The 16,731-nt window shown below is 41.9% G+C and overlaps 1 protein-coding gene across 3 annotated transcripts in view; it reads left to right on the forward strand.

The window, feature by feature from the left end:
- Positions 1-16,731, forward strand: part of LNX1 (ligand of numb-protein X 1) — a 103,814-nt gene that overhangs the window by 64,958 nt on the left and 22,125 nt on the right. For 2 of the 3 annotated variants that reach the window (XM_042870432.1, XM_042870431.1), the window contains 3 exons: positions 7,681-7,922; positions 9,360-9,515; positions 14,524-14,679. In XM_042870432.1, the coding sequence (XP_042726366.1) occupies positions 7,681-7,922; positions 9,360-9,515; positions 14,524-14,679 (554 nt within the window). The remainder of the gene's footprint in view (positions 1-7,680; positions 7,923-9,359; positions 9,516-14,523; positions 14,680-16,731) is intronic. The other variant, XM_042870433.1, reaches the window with a different exon arrangement.

Here is a 16,731-nt window from a genome sequence, read left to right on the forward strand (position 1 = left end):
AATTGAGGAAGTTCCATCTAAATAAATATTGCTGCTGGTTTTCATCACGTAAGACCATTCTGATCGTGTGCTGGTGCCCAGTTACATCCCTGTGACAAAAAATGTTTGTTTATAGCAATATAGAAATCAAATAATAACTAATAGGCTGACTGCACTCTGTTGCTACGAGTAATTCCTCATTTTTGTTGCTTGAGATTTCCTTGTGTTCTCCAGGTGTTAGGTGTAAGAGCTTCACTGGGGAAGGTATGCCAGCAGCAATGCCTGTGCTGTTGGGAGTTCTCAGAGCTCTCTTGGCCTGGGCATGGGCAAGGAGGAACAAGAGAGGGCAAAACCACAAATGAAATTCTATATGTTATGTGATAATTTTAACATTCTGTGAAACAGTGGTTGTGCAGGGCAAGATGCGGGAACTGTGCTAATCAATAAGAGAAGCCAACATCTCCAGCCTATGTGCTGAAGTGCCCATCCAAGTTGTTCCTACCATTTTTCAGCTTTGTTTTCCTACAAGTAACACAGCTGCAGTTTAGTGGAAAGGCTTTAATACTAGAAGTTGAAACAGTTCTTGAATCTTGAAGAGAAATCAGTACAGCTGCAGCTTCAAAATCATCAGTGACTTAGCAATGGTCTGGAAGAGGTTTCAGAGGAAGAAGAGAATGCAATCTGGACCAACAGTTTGTACATGCTCTCAACAATTGGGATCATTGCACAACAATCCCAGCCATGGTTTTTACCCACAATTGCGAGCAACTTGTCTTGTTTACCTATTCCATCCAATTCTCTGTTCCCATGATAGAGGTTAATGGGCATTTTTACATATTTCATAAAGGAAGCTAATGCTTGTTGTTGAAAGGCAACTTCGAGCTTAACTTTTCAAGTTAAGGGGAAAAGAAACTTAAACATGACCTCATGTTACATGACACCAGTAGCATGTACATGAAATTCAATCTTTGCAATGCATTTAAGAACAAAAATGAGTTCCAAGTTCTTTCAACTGTCCTGAAACCTTATAGGAAATCTGGAGGCTCATCCCACAGTATAAACAAATTTAAAATGAGAATTTGGTTTCTGTTGCTAAGAGCAGAGTGCTTGTTTAATTTGTGTCTAGCTTGTGCTCTCTGTTCTCTTTGTAGCTTTGGGAACTGTGGGGACTCAACTCTCACCTCTTCTTCCATTCTTCAGCAGTGCTCATTAAAGGGACTGTGCCAGGATCTCTGGCCTTCCTTGCTCCTAGTCGTCAGCAACCAAACCACAAGAAGGAAAGTACATCATTGTAGCTGATGACAAACATAGTCAATATAAACAAAGCTCAATATTCATATTCCTCATATGCTTAGCCAGCCTTTTATTTTCAATCGATAGGAGCTATAGGTAAGGAATTATTTTTCTAATAGTGCTCCCAGATTCATAAAGAATAGATGACATGGAAGAGTAAATATACAGATTTGCCTACACAAGTTCTTTATATAATACACAAATATATTTTATATGACAGTTTCATAGTGCAAGAGTGTTGTGAAAATGACAGCCCTTCCCTGGGGTCAGATCTTTACAGATAGGACACAGCACAACCTTAGGCTTCACTAGTAGGGTAGTTTCAGAGTTTGCTGAATTATGATGACCTCAATAAAACAAAAAGCAGGAAAAAAAAAAGAACAACAAACAAACAACAACAATAAGCTAGGACACTGTACAAGGGATAAGCAAAGTTAAACTGAAATAGTAGACATTTGAGAGGTTTTTCCTTTCTTGTGGGAAAGTAGTTAAGCTAAATAGCTTTAGCTTAAAGAAATAAATGTTATGAGGATCTTTATAAATATTTATAGAGCAGTAATGCAGAAATATAGACCACTAAATCTGCTATGTGTTTATACTTCAGTGAAGGTCTCTGGTCGACGGCAGAGAGAGAATAATATGGGAACATCTCTGTGACAGCTAGTCAGAGAAGCCTCATCTGAACTTCTATCTTGGTTATCCCTGTGCTGACAAGGAGAACAGCAGCTTTCATGGGTGTATAGGATAGAACTGCTCACCCTCAAACTGACGGAGGCTGTGGGGCTCAAACCTCCAACACAAACCTCCTTTCCAGCCAGCCCTGATATACTGTGCAAGTCCCTCAGGTGTCAGAAATTTGTCTCCGAAAAGCTTTTGTTGATGTTGTTACTGAGACATTGAAGTGAAAGATTTCTCACTTGAGTGAAGAGTGAGCTTTTTTTCATCCAACAAAGTGGCCACCCTCTGGCACTATGATACAGGTGACCATCAGAAAAAGGACAGCCAAGTGCATGAGGAGTGCATAACACAGCAGTGGTGAGCATCTGGAAATGTTGCTGGCATTACTATGAAATTTAGGTGCAGTTGTAGAAAAAGGCCTGTTTCTAGTTTCAAATTATGACATGGCTTTTACAGCCTTCTGTCAGCAAATGGTGTTTGGAAACAGGAATCCAGGAGTTGAAGCTCTGGTTTTTAAACTGCTCATCCCCTTCTTTATGGATACCAAGGAAGGTTTAGTGTAGACGGGACATTCATGGCCATACCTGGTGATCACAGTAGACTGAGGAGTGCTCCTAAAGAGACACGATCCTTTATAAAAAGCAGAAAAAGCAAATCCATTAAAATAAGTTTCTTGAATTTATTTATGAAGCAGAATCCATGGAGAGATTAATCTGTAGAAGAACTTAGAAATACCAGGGGAAAAAACATTGCTTTAGCACACTAAGCTGCTAAGCCCTCAGTTCCAGGAGTGATGTTTGTATAAAGCAAAAGGAAGGAATTTCCTATTCAGGATCAGGAGTCACAACTCTCTGAGCAAGGATAATACTGCACCTTTGGGTACATGGAGCAGCAGGTATTGGTCACCTGCACTGTTCAGTGTTTTGATTTTTCTGGCCTTCTTGGTCTGGAACTGAGATATGCATTTGGTAGCTTTTCATTTAGATGTGTATGTAACTCCAGACTCAGTTTGAGTTCAGGTTTTTCACTCTTTCATTTTTGGCTCTGGTTTCTGGTGTGCTATTGTCACAAGTAAGAAGAGGAGAGTTGGAGTGAGCTCTGCCTGTGGACTGACCAAGTTGGTCCACTTGCTTAGGGTGGAGTTTTGGAAGGCTTTTGGCCTGAAATTGATATGGTTGGTGTTTGGGTTATGTTTGGGCTGCAGTTGTTGCTGCTGCACGCACTGCGTGAACAGTCCCTGTGGGGCAGGAACTGCCAGCACCTCTTTGTGAGGCAGCCACACTGCTTCAAATCCCCACTGCCTTCCAGGTAAGGTAAGGGCCTCTCAGCAGGTTCACATCATGAAGCCTCACAAGGGAGGTTATGAGGATGTTGGTGGCTTTCATTCTCTCCATCAGCCTTTCTGATAGGTCTGTGTGGGAATAGTGGAGTGATCAGGGGGTTTTGTGATGGAGTCGGAGTGTGATGCACGCTGTTGGTGCTCCTGATCCTGTTTGTGTGGAGCCCAAATTACACAAGGATGATACTACTTGCAGTGAGGGTGTAGCTGAAACACACTTGTCTGCCCTAATCAGGACTTAGCTTGGGATCAGCGATGACAGCCCTTTATGCAGTATTTTCTTCTGCCAGGCAATTGTGAGTACTTTGTATACATTATTCTTAATTGCACTCAGACAATGTGTCCACCACAGCTGCGCTGAAACAAAACAGTACCAAAATATGAGAACGCTGGGAGCGAGGTCAGGAAAGCGCGGCGCGACGTGGGCAGGGATCGCTGCTTCTCTGTTTGTTTGTACCACAGCACGACTGTGTGCTGCTGCTGCTCCAGAGCCACTGCCAGCCCCTGTCTGGACAGTCAGCTGTGAGCTACGGGCAGGAGGGCTGGCCTGAGAGGTGGCACAGACAGATTATCAGAGAGAAAACGTGTTATATATGTATTTGGCCTATAATTTTAGTACATTCTTATCAGTAGTAATGAAATGTCTGTGAAGTTTTCCTTGTTTGCCTTTATGTTTTGCCCCTGCATCCAGCAGGATGATGGAAGTCCTTGGGGTTAGCTATACTTTCCAGCTCCCCTTGCTCCACAGTGTGAGTTAGGGATTTTGCAAGGCAAATGCATTCTTGTTTTAAAACCGATTCTTTCACTTGAATTTGCAAATAACTTGGTAATGTTTCTGTTGGCTGTGGATTTGGCAAAAGCTTGTTTTGATAAGCAGTAAGACCAAGTTAAGGCAGACATGAGGTTTTGGATCCCTCACTCCAGCACTTGGGACATGCTGCCACTGGGGATGGGACCACAGGACCCCTCGCATGCAGAGCCAGGCACAGGCACGGTAAGCCCTGGAGCTTGGTCTGCAGCGCCGGGTGAAGGTTCGGCAGCCTCTGTGGCCTTCTAAGAACAGTTTGTGGGAGGCTTTTTGCAGTGTAAGATCAGAGGGGAGCTATTGTACTGAAGCTGTTTTGGCCTAGGTTTGATCAGAGGCCATGGAGCAAGTGAGCAGAGCTGTGGCTCCAATCCCCACTGGATTTGCTACCACAGCAGGAGGGAGCAATCCTTCCCTGCACGGAGGGTAACTATCATGCAGGCAGTATTTCAGATGGCACGCTGCTGCTTGACAAAAGAGGTGGTGCAAACAGAAGAAACCATTTTCTGAATTTCCCCCACACACCTAGAGACACTACTTGAACGTCATGGGCTGTACTACACATTTTTCATGTCTGTTTTTATCTCTTGCTTTTGGCCTTCCAATCATTTCGATATCAGACGGCTGCATGGAATTACCCTCTGTCCAGAGCAACTGAGAAGGAACATAAATCTGCAGTTCACCTTGGCCATCAGACAGCACTGGGCTCACTCTAGGGCTGCCCCCCGTTACTCAGGTATCCTGCTGGGATTTCCATCCCTCTCCTCCAGCTGTAAATCAGGCAGCTGATTAATAATCACAGTGAGGGAGATAATTAGTACTGGCATGTAGCTGTTTTATGGATCTTTCTTTTCTGGGAGCCAAACCCAACCATATGGAAAAATGTAGCTGAGACACTATAAATATGATTCCACTTAGACAGTTGTCTCTTTCTGTTTTCTGTTATCACAGCAGTGTCAGCACAAGGAAAACAATGAAAGTGAAGAGATGCTGTTGTAGATTTTATTACAAGTTTGAGTACTTTTTTCATTCTTCAAGGACACTGTGTTAATCTGAAGAAAGAAGGCTTGCATTGTGTTCATTTATTCCTGCCACAGTTATTTAAGAAATAGATTCAGTGCTTATGCTTGGAGTGCTTATGCTTGGTTCTCTTTTAACTATTTCTGGCAGAATTAGAAAGATATCCTTTGTGCTCTGTGTCATGATAAGTTGTCTTCTCCAATAAGCCACATCTTAAACTTTGTCAGTCCTCTCTGCGTTCAAAAGCTGCTCCTGCAGTTGGACAGATGCTGGTGACCAGGTGTCTGTAGCACAGCCAGCAGCAAGTTAATATTTGCACGGAAAAGTAAAGTCTTCAGCAGCACTGGCTGTGACGGTGCTACTGGGTGATCAGCAGATGGGCACCTGTAGCAGCCGGACCCTACAGCTGCATGGGGGAATCTTTGCACAAAGCCCCTTCTGATCATCGAGCCATAGAATTATCAAGGCTGGAAAAGACCTCCAAGATAATCTAGTCCTCCCACCACCAATATTTCCCCACTAAACCATGTTCCTTAGTACAACATCTAAATATTTCTTGAACGTCTCTGGGGACAGTGATTCAGACACCTCCCTGCACTGCCTGTTCCAGCACCTGACCATTCGTTCAGAGAAGGGATTTTTCCTAATATCCAACTGAACCTCCCCTAGGGCAACTTGAGGCCTACTCGAGCCTTGTCACTAGTTACATGGGAGAAGATGCTTCATGCTGATTTTCATGCAACCCAGTGAAAATAATAATAATTTTAGGATTCATTTACAGGGCTGATTCCCCAACAACAGCAATCAAGCCTTTACTGGCAAAGAAAGTAATACAAGGAGAATATCATGCCTGTCCTTTTAGGTGCAAGGTGCTGGTGGACATGCAGCTTGACTGAGCTCAAGCAAGTGGTGAATTTAGACCTTGTTTATGGAAGAAGGAACTGCAATGGAGACAGGAGGTCTTCTTCCCTCCTTTTCACAGCCTTGTCTTGGAATAGGTGCACCAGATGTCTTCTTGTTGATCTTTTGAAATAGTCAAGCAACTCTCTTTTCCACAAGGGAGTATTTTCTTTTGAGATGTATCTTTTTGCTCTGAAAGGGCTTAGAAATAGATTCTATGCCACAGGCATTCTCATCCGAAGCTTAAAGTATGTACAAAGCTCCCACACAACTGCATCAGTGTGATACAGATTGGGTTTTTTCTTCTGTCAGAGGGAAGTTATCCAAAGTGGTATGAGGTAAGTGATGGTAAATCATAATTCAATGCTTTAAAAAGTTTTTAATTTAATTCCCTCTTAAAAAGCAAATACTGTAAGAGAATTTAAGTCACTGCTCCAAAGCTAACATAGAGAGATTTGCGATTCATCCTCGTCTCATCTTTCTGTCCCAGGCACAGCTTTCATAAATCATCTCTCTCCCAAGACCTCTACTCAGCATATTAACACTTAACCCATTAGCGCTGTGTATGGTATGTATTATGCATTGCCTTTTGTGCATGCCACATATTACAAAGATCTTTCTATCCCTAAGGATTTCTGCAGCTATTTCTGTTAGTTCATCCTGCAGTGTATTTTTATGAAAGTAATCAGCTAGCTTCTGCTATTAAGAAAGAGAGAATTGTAGCAGCAAATTGTAGGCCAAGCTCATTAGGTCATGATTAAAAGGTGGATTCTTTTTTAACGTGGTAAATGAGGTTCTAGAGCATGCACAGGGCACAAAAGTGATGCTGGAGAGAAGTCACAAGGGCTATTTCCTTGGGCCACTCTGTCTCTTTGGTTGTTTTATATCTTTAATTATATATGGAACCAAGAAGAGCACAGAAACCTCTAATTTGCTTGGAGTGATAGTCTTCAGGAAGTCTGAGAAGGAAATGCCGTGCATTCTCCCAATCTTGCTGTCTGGGATGAGCCCAGAGCAGACAGCTGGGGTCACAAGTCAGTTGTTTCTGGGAGTACACTTCTATCTATCAGAAATGGAGAATTTTGTCACTACTAAAGCCAGGTCAGAATGTAGGAGCTGGATTTCTCCCTGGAATTGTTTTAGAACCAGCCTTAAGATTGGAGAGGATGAATGAATGTGACACTGGGCTCCTGGTGTCACTGCCTGATGATCAGGCAGGCTGGCCAGAGCGTGGATCAGGGTGAGATACCTTTCACTCAGCCAGTAGAAATAGAGAAGCTGCTACATCTCACCATGCTCTCCTTTGTTAACCAGAGGCAAGGGGAAAATTACAGGCTGCAGTCTGTGGTGTAACGAGCCACTTGTTCATGCATCCTTCTTCACCCACACTGAATGGTACTATGGGCCTGAAGTTTTCATTGCAATTCTCTTTCTTCTCTTGACCATCAGTAGACTTCCTATGTAAATTCAGCTAGTATGGAAAACAGTTTCCCTTCTTCACAATTGACTGGCATTTTTCTTCCTGATCCATGCCTGTATATCATCATCCGCTGTGACAGTCGCATTTTGCATTCTGAGTAATTCCCCAGAACTGGCCAACTGCCATAAGTAGGCAACATTTCAATACAGTTTGTAATCACGTCTCCTTTCCCTACCTTCTCCTCAGATGCAAAGGAGCATCCCACTATGGCCTTACCAAGGAGCGGAAGCGGCGTTCCCAGGATTGCTCCCCAGACCGCAGCTCCAGCCTGGCAGTAGCTGCTTTGGGCCCTGAGCTTTCTGCAGCTGCAGCCATCGCCTTAATGACCGACGAGCCAGGACTGGTGAACCCAGCCTTCAGCCCCACCTCGGAGGACAGCCAGTTGGGTAGCGGCCCCAGGGACCTGCACTGCAGCAACCGCAACAGAAGTAAGGACACAAAGGGTTGGTTTTGGAGCTGGTGGGCTCTTCCAGCGTCTGTTTTCTGTGAAACGCATGTTGGTGGAGGATGCTGTTTTTTTAGAGAAAAATTTGAAATGGCTTTTCCAAATGGAACTTCAGTGACCCAATATATTTCAGGTGAAAAACAAATTTTCTTATCCAGTGGCAACATTTATCTGAAGACTTACTGCACACAGGCAAACTGCAGGTCTGAAGAAAGATTATTTAGGCAAGTCGGCTCCTTTGGGTGTGTGAAGTGCCAGGGAGATGGTGCAACAACAGCTTCAACAAAACGTGATGGCCCAGGTAGTCCCTACAGACCATGTGATGGGCACCTACGCACAAATCTTTTGGCAGTTGACAAGTATTTAGAGTAAAACAGATGATGAGAGGTTTCTGGGAGCTTGGGAAGTGTTTGCCAGATTCCAAGAAAGGAGCACTTCAGAACTGTTATTTCTGCTGAAATAACAGCAGTTAGGGACAAGATGCTCCTTGCCTTGATTCTTCACCCTATGGCATACCACCTGGCTCTGATGAGCATCGTAATTGAAAAATCTGGTTTATGTAGAAGTATTAACAGTGAGGTCAAATCTTGTATTTGCGGTCTCTGAAGCCAAAACTGTGTTTCCCAAGCGTTGTGATGCATCAGGCCTGTGCTGGGAGAATGGATGAAAGGCTGAAGGAAGATTAAACGAAGAGCAGCAATATCCCCTTCTGTGCATGCAGAAAGAGAGAGATGGAAAGGGACAGAGCAAGAACATCAGGATGAAATTAAATCCCACTAGAGTTTAAAAGCTGCAGTCTGGTTTGGGGGAATGTTGTATTATTAGATTACAATGTTTGGCGAGCATGCAGAGCACAAAGAGAGTGACAATATCTTCAGTAGGATGGAAAGGAGAGTGAAACTATTATGATTTTTTTGTGTGTTGTCTTACCCAAGCTAGAAGATGTGACTTAGTAGGTCCCTCCTACCTGATGATCTTTGAATTTTTGTCATAATATTGTTGGCAGATTGGAAGCATTGCCAGGGTTTTGAGGCAGTAGTGGATTTTCAGCAACAAATTCCAGATTTTTTGGGTGGGGAGGATCTAACTTATGTAGCTTGAGAAGGGCAGTATTTCTTCCTCTTCTATACGTCTTTCTCTAGATTGTTGCTGATTCTGCCCTGACCAAGGATTATTTTCTCCCACACTGCCACACTTGCAGGTACAGATATCTGCATGTGGCTGGCAGAATAGACAGGAGAGGTGGCAGTGTCAGGGTGTGGGACAGAGGTAGGATAATTGTAACTCCATGCAGGTGGGTATTGTCTTGGAGTCATGACATCAAAGTGTTGCTGTTTTGCCCTGTTGTCTGCCAAAGGCTGCAGAAATGATGTGGGTCTGAAACTGTTGAAACATATTGATTTTTTTCCTGCTGTTGCAGCTCGACACTTTGAACGCTCCACTATAAGAAGCAGATCTTTTAAAAAAATAAACAAGGCATTCAGTGTTCTTCGAAGGACAAAAAGTGGAAGTGTGGTTTCCAACCAGGCTGACCAGGAAAGAGAGGCTGTTGGAAACTCTGTTGCTGGAGAAGAAGGTAATGCTTTTTTCTTCTTGCATTCTCACTTAAATGGGGCAAGGGACTCCATGCATGTTGCAGCTGGCTGTCCAGTGTTGACATGTATTGAATTTCATTAATGAAATTCAATACATTTCAATACATTTCATTTAATCATGTGGGTGCACATGATTAAAAGGAAGCTGAAAACTACTTTTCCTTATTTTAAAAAAGCTTTTAGTGAATGAGAGGGAAGAGGAAAGCAGAGGTGTGTGGGACCTCACATATGGTTGTGCTGGTAACTGCCTATGTGCAACAGTTGATCCAGTATCCAATGCACAGGATGTGGAATTGAGCATCTGGGACTTGTTACTGGAGCTGCTGCTGATTTGCTCTTTTGGGTCATTCGGTCATTTAGTTCAAGAGGTTTTGCCAGCATGTGTGTGTTTTCCCCCTAAAGCAAACAGATCACAGTGATCACACATTATGGAAATCTTGTAAGTTGCTGCTAATGGTTATGAACCACTAGAAGTTACCAGTAGGAAAGAGTAAAGCACTGAAATTACCCCAGTATTTCTTGTAGGGTCCTTAGTGATAGATTTGTATTGCCTCAGCTAGGCAGGTGATGAGGTAAGAACCCTCTGCTCTCAGCTGAGGGAAAAGGCAAGTTGCCCTGACATTGTCAAGGGTGAGGGGTCTGGCAGGCAGTAGCACTTAACATTTGGCATTCTCAAAACAATAAGCAAATGTTACTAATTGCTTTGGATCATAATTACGAAGCTAACATTAGCATTCATGCATCAAGAGGAAGTGATGATAGAGTGGGAAACATCGTCTTAATCAAGGCCCTAATTGAGTTCATTATTCCTTTGTCTGATGCCTCAGCACCTCAGCTCTCTTCCCAGATAAAAAGTCCAGGGTAAAGGCTTTAAGGAGGCAACAGAGTCAACTTCGCTTTGCTCTATATGACAGGCTGTCATTGAAACCCATTGAAAATAAGGACATAATGATGCCAAATATTGTGCTTACACATAGCTATTCTAAAATCAGAGAACAGTGTTTAGTACCTCTTATGCTTTCCTTGCTTGTTTTTTTCAAAAGAGTTCCGTGTAGTCTTGTGTTCCCAATCATTGCTCTCCTTGTCCAGATTTTTGTTGATGTAACCAAAACAAAGCCAGATAATTCAAAAGCATGAAACTTTTCCATAAAAATAATATGATTCTGCTTCTTGATCTGAAATGTAGTTAATAACTTTACCAAGTATTTTTTAAAGATTCCCTGGTAAAAGTTTGTAAAGAAGTTGCTTACTGCCATCTTTGAGGAAACAGGTATTTTTCTCATTTGCTAGCAACTGCTCAATCCGCTGTAATCAAATCTTGACCTTCTTCAGACAGAGTGAAATCCTGAATTTCTCAGGCTCATGCTTTACAAAAACCAATTTTTAGGCATAGGCACGGAAAGCTTTCTACCTAGGCTTATAGTGGACATTGCTAATACTGCCGCTGAAAGCTTGGTTTCATGTCCACAGATCATGAGGGAATCTGGATGCCAACAACACCTGGCCAGAAACCCTGATGATAAAAGAAGTAGATATGAGGGTGACACTGGACTTTGTATTTCCAGCAGAATGAAAAACACCATCTCCTCTTTAAGGGATATATAATGGTCCCTTGGAAGGGCACTCTCTGTAAAGATGTCATTCTGTGCCTGATTCTGCTTGTGATGTCATTATTCAGCACCAAGTGTGCCTGTAAAATTCCAGATATATTCTACTGCACTGGAAAAACCAGGTAGACATGTAATTACTTAATGAGCAGTTACTCTCATGCATGAGCTCACAGAAGCTGGGTCCTCAAATGACGGTAGTAATTACATATGCAAAGAATGCATTTTGATTAGTCTGTTTTGGAATTTGGCATTTAAAAAAAGCAAGCAAGAAATGTGCAGCAATACAAATATAACTTTAACAAGGATCTCTGTTTAGTTCTTTGCAGCAGGTGCTTTGTGCATCTCAAACACACTCCCTGTTTCTTCTTGTTGGAAGAAGAAATGAATATACTTCTTTCTGTAGCAGTTATCACCATCCTGCCAGCTGGGTACTTGCTTTCTTCTCCAGTTCTGTATGTTTTATTCTATTCCTGTTTTTTTTAAAACCCTCTCTTGTTCCAAATAGTCTGGATTTGGACTCCTGGTGAGAGCTGGTCACCCATTAAGGACAGCTGCAGTCTGCTCTGCAGTTATTTAATACAAGTCTGCCTGTCCCCCATTTTTAGAATTTCCTCATCTTGATTCAGGTATCTCTGCTTATTGTGTTTTGCCTCTATTTTGTTTAAAAGAACTCTGAAAGCAAAAACTGTGATGTGTACCTGTGTATTGTCTCCAAAAGCAGCAGCAGCCATGGATTTCTGCTGTCACATCAATTTTTTGCCTGTTGCAGCATGTGGAGGTACCTCTAATATGATGCTGTATCTCCACTGGGCCTGTGCTCAACTGCCATATCCCTGCAGGGATGCAAGACAAAAGTCATCCCCTGATGGGGGAGGGATGGCATCCAAATAACCATGATTAGACTTAATCTAAAAGCTGAATGTAATACTGGATTTGGAAAACTCCTTTGCTGCCCCAGGACACTGAAAAATATATCTGTACTGTGTTTCTACTGTAATTAGAGCAGGAGAATAGTTGCAGTCCAGTGCTGTCCTACACCTGCAGCTGTTATGAGTCCTTCGCTGTGAAAATGACTTCATGATTTCCATTTGCAGCCCATGCTTTGATTCATCTAAGCTGATGTTGTATACACACATTCTGGATTTAAGTGATCCAGGCTTTCTTTTTTTCTCTGCCTGTGGTGATATTTTCAGTAGAAAAGTGTTCACTGTCCAAGTGAAAGAACATGTTAAAAGGGCATGAAAATTGTGAACAGTGAGAAGAAAATGTTTAGGTGGAGAAGGGCTTAAGATTTTCTCATTTTTAATAACTTGATCATTTGTAAATAACCAGAGAATAATGTCACTCATGGCACTTAGTATTGCACATGGCTTCCCAGGTCGGAAGTAAAGGTTAGGGAAGTTTAAAAGAGACCGTTTCATTCTGAGAAATGAGGGACAGTGACAGGGACACCCTTCCGGCAGTGATGCATTTAAGATGTGATATCTTTTGACTGGATCTAGTAGTGTAAATGACCTTGACAATCTAGTTAAATGATAAAATATCTCCGAGCAAAGACTGCTCTGGTTTTGCCATGCTTATTTGTATCGCTGTACTCTTATTCTGGCATCACATTTTAAATTCATGTCCAAGAAAGATTACATATATACACTCTTTACTCAAGCTGATCTACAAATACAAGTTGTAAAGCAGCTAATTCTTTAGGAGGAAAGAATTCAAGAATGCAATTGCAAAACCCTCTTTAATGTAAAAGAGAGCCATACTGCTAGTTTTCAGGATCAGTCATCAGTTCCATTTTGCAGTCAAGTCATTGTAAAATAAATTGAATTTATGATTGCTTGAGGATGTCAAATGCAGTTCAAAGTCAGCTAATTCTTCTTAGTCCCAGGGCTGGTGCAGTGCTACATCTGTTATTGCTTTGCAGCAGTCAAGAACAAGGCAACCCTGGCAGCACTGGCAGGCTCACAGAGCAGACTACTGTTGTGTGGGTGTACCTCCCTCCTGCTGTTCAGCTGGAGCCCAGCTGTGTTTTCTCTGTGTATGTCTATATGTATATGCATATGCATGTGTAAGATAGATATTATAAATACTTTGGTGTTTTGGAAAGGCACATGAAGAAAAAGGAGGTAAGTGAAATGCAGAATGCTCTAAGTGCCAGAGCCAGGTCTTTTTCAACCATTCCATGGCAATAAGACTTCTTAAGTGAAGAAAACAAAGTGACTTTCCCAGCCCCAGGACAAGAAACATCAGCTCAACTTTCGCCCTAGGAAGGCTACATTAGTACTGTTCCTGTTTTCCCAAATGTGATTCAACTGCAGTTCCATTTTCCTAAAATGGCTGCTAGAAATATTACACAACTGGTTGAAAGCACTCTGCCCCCAGGATAGGGAGCTGGACAGTTTTCAAGTGGATGAGATTGGCTCTGTAGTGTTTCCTCCACTGCAGATAGGTGAACTGATAAACTTCTCCTGCTATAAATAAAACAGCCACAGTTCTTGGGACAACTCTATGACAATTTCACTTGACTTCTTTCAGTAAGAGAAGATGAAAGACACTGCAGTTGGCATTGCCAACTACTTGCCCCCTGCATCGAACCAGCATCCCTGGAGAATTAATGGAATGAATAACACTCTTGTTTTCAAAACAAGATGGCAAGCCATTGGGAGAATGAAATGCTAACTGGAAAATTACTGGAAAGGAAGAGTTGCAGAACAAAGCCTCACACTGATTCAAGTGATGTTCACAGACACACGTATTTTCCAAGAATAGTTTACACCATTTTCATTTAAATTGTGATGACCATGTGCCTGAACGCTTGCTATCCCTGTAGATAGATGGATTCATGGAGGTTGGCTGTAGGCACACAAAGCTCTGGAGGCTCCAGCCAGCACCTCCCATCAGCCAGACCTTCTGGTCTGGGCAAGGACTGGCAACGTGAGACAGAAATTGTGCTCACAGTGACCTTGCATTACTCTGGAGCCAAGCGTCATAGCAGACACACTGAGCAGAGCTGTGGGGATGGAGGTAGCTGTTATTCTAATGGTACTTCCAGAAGGAGAACAGTACATGCAGAAATCAGCTGAAACCCAAGACCTGGAGGAACACTTACGTTAAGAACTGTAAACTGTGGGGCTAAAATATTAAGTGTACTTAAAAGTGCCTATTACAAGTCTCATGGCTAATGTGCTACTAATTCTGTGGTGTCCTGTGTTGTATCAGACAAGCAGAATTTGATGGGTAAAGCTGGCCTCTCCTACGTTATTTGTTACTCTGATGAAAATACAGATAAAATTTTACTTTAATATAAGGAAAATATTACCTGAGGAAAAAGCATAGAAAATATTTCTGAATGCGGATGACATTTTGTTATTATTGACAGATTCAGAATGCTTCATACCAATCCCTGCAACAAAAACACAACACTCGGTGGAAAGACCTGCAAGAGTCACCAAAAACAAGACAGAAAATTTACTTCTTTCTAGATTCAGCAGCGCTTCAATATTTAAGGACTGGAAATATAAAATGGTAAAGAAAGGTATGCAATACTCCAGGGTTTTCCTGCTCTGGAAAACCTGGTCAAAGGGAGCTGAGAATTTTAAGAGCTGGAAAGGGTTGGAAAGTGGGGTCTGTGCAAACCCCACAGTAGGATGCATGCATGTGAGTGGTGCAAGCTCTTACCCAGACCCCTTATATTTGGTGAGACTTGCTGAGGTCCCATTCACTGTGGGTAACCAGGTGCTGGAGCAGGGCCCACCTCTCGTGGGTACAGTGCACACATTACAAAATTTCAGGTCAAAGACTTTGTTTCCACGTGCGGCATTTTCTTAAAACAGGCAAGGTAGGTTTTAATGAGCCTCCATGTAATATATACAGATTGTTTGATGAGAAAGCTATCTCAAATTCTGCTATTCGGAAATATATGTGTGTGTACATTTAGTTTTTCAAACATAGTTTTTAAAATAGTCAGTTGTATTTTTATCGTGACAGTCTAAACTGTTGATTATGCAAATATCCGTGTGTATATCTGGGTTGAAAATAAGAGGCAAATCTTTGATGAAGATATCAGAAATTAAGTGGTCATTCACTTTTTTGATGTTTCACTCATCTGAGAAGAAAAAGGTACAATTTACTAATTATATTCAATAAAGAACACAAATCAAACCCGGGATGTGAAGCAGCATATCCTATGAAAAGAGGAACATGGTGACTTGCACACTGGCAAGAAAAATGCTGTGGGATGATTTGTTTTGTTGTAAACTGTGTGCTTTAGAAGGAAATCATTCATTTGAAATTCTTTCAAAGGATCTGCATGAAGTCATACTGAAAATAAATCAAATGCCACCATACTTACTAAACCAGTTAAAGCATTGCTCAAGAAGCAAAAGAACTTACATAAGTATTTTTCTTTTGTATATGATGGGTCTTGTTCACTGCCACGTTGCTCTGGTTTTATTCTGGGATAGTTAGAAACTGATATAACATGAGTGCATCAGCAGCTTGTTCAATCTGCTCTCTATGGGCAAGAAATAGCTAATTCCTTTAGAAAAAGAGATCAGATTGACATATGAGTGCCTATGAATGAGTGCCTATGCCATTAAGTGCTATTCGTTACAACCTGAGCTGAATCATCATGCAAAGTGCAGTGGGATCAGTTCTGCTATGGGACAGTTCTGATAGCTTGCAAAATATATAGAAATATTTATTTCTTCCGTTTTTGAGCAGAGGAGAATGCATGTAGTAAACTACAAATGCATTTGTAGTTTACTAACGTAAACCCTTAAAGCTACCTTGGGAGTACAAACTATGCATGAGGAAAAAGCCTTCAGTGATTGTTGAGGAGTGCTTGTGTCATCTGGCCTTAAGCACTTCACTGAGCCATCAGGTAACTGGCTTTGTCTTCTTACATAGCAATAGAGGGAGTTTAGCAGCTCCTTTGGGTGCTCATACCCTGCATAGGAAATTAGGCATTTGGGATAGAGGCCTGCCTTTAAATGGTATGAGTCCACCTTCAGACAAGGGGGAATCAAACAAGCTCCAAACAGGGCAAATAATTTTCAGAAAGTATAGGAGTATGGGGGAACAACTCACCTTCCTGTCCTGAGACTTTAAAGTTTTGCACAACTCTGAAGCAAATCAGTACAGCTGCAGAAACCACAACAGGAGTGTAATTAAGTGATCCTTGGATATTAGGTTGAGTACAGGTGTGTAATTATCTAGATAGATTTTCATTGCCTGTCAACTTTGTATAAAACTGTGAAGTCGAAGTCTGTGCAACCGGTAGGTGCTTTTTGCAGACGTGGAGGAAGACAGCTTCCCATTCCGAAGAGCCTATGATCAAGAAGTGGTAAGGGATTTAATGTGGTATTTATTAATGGTTTTATTTTCCTACTCTTTCTTTCCCCTCGATCTCTACCAGGAACTTTTGGTGCCTTTCTGGTTTGTTGCCTGATAATTCTGCAGTAGGAAATATTTATTCTCTCTCTGGTACTGCTCTATTAGTTTTCATTTAACAGTTTTCTGCTATTCAGTTGCAATTGCTGTACTTTAATTTCTAAAATAGAGTATTGAAAAAATGTTAGCACTTCAT

This window comes from Lagopus leucura, unplaced genomic scaffold (genome assembly GCF_019238085.1).
Source record: "Lagopus leucura isolate 7727_CA_CO unplaced genomic scaffold, USGS_WTPT01 Super-Scaffold_100004, whole genome shotgun sequence".
Lineage (NCBI taxonomy): Eukaryota > Metazoa > Chordata > Aves > Galliformes > Phasianidae > Lagopus > Lagopus leucura.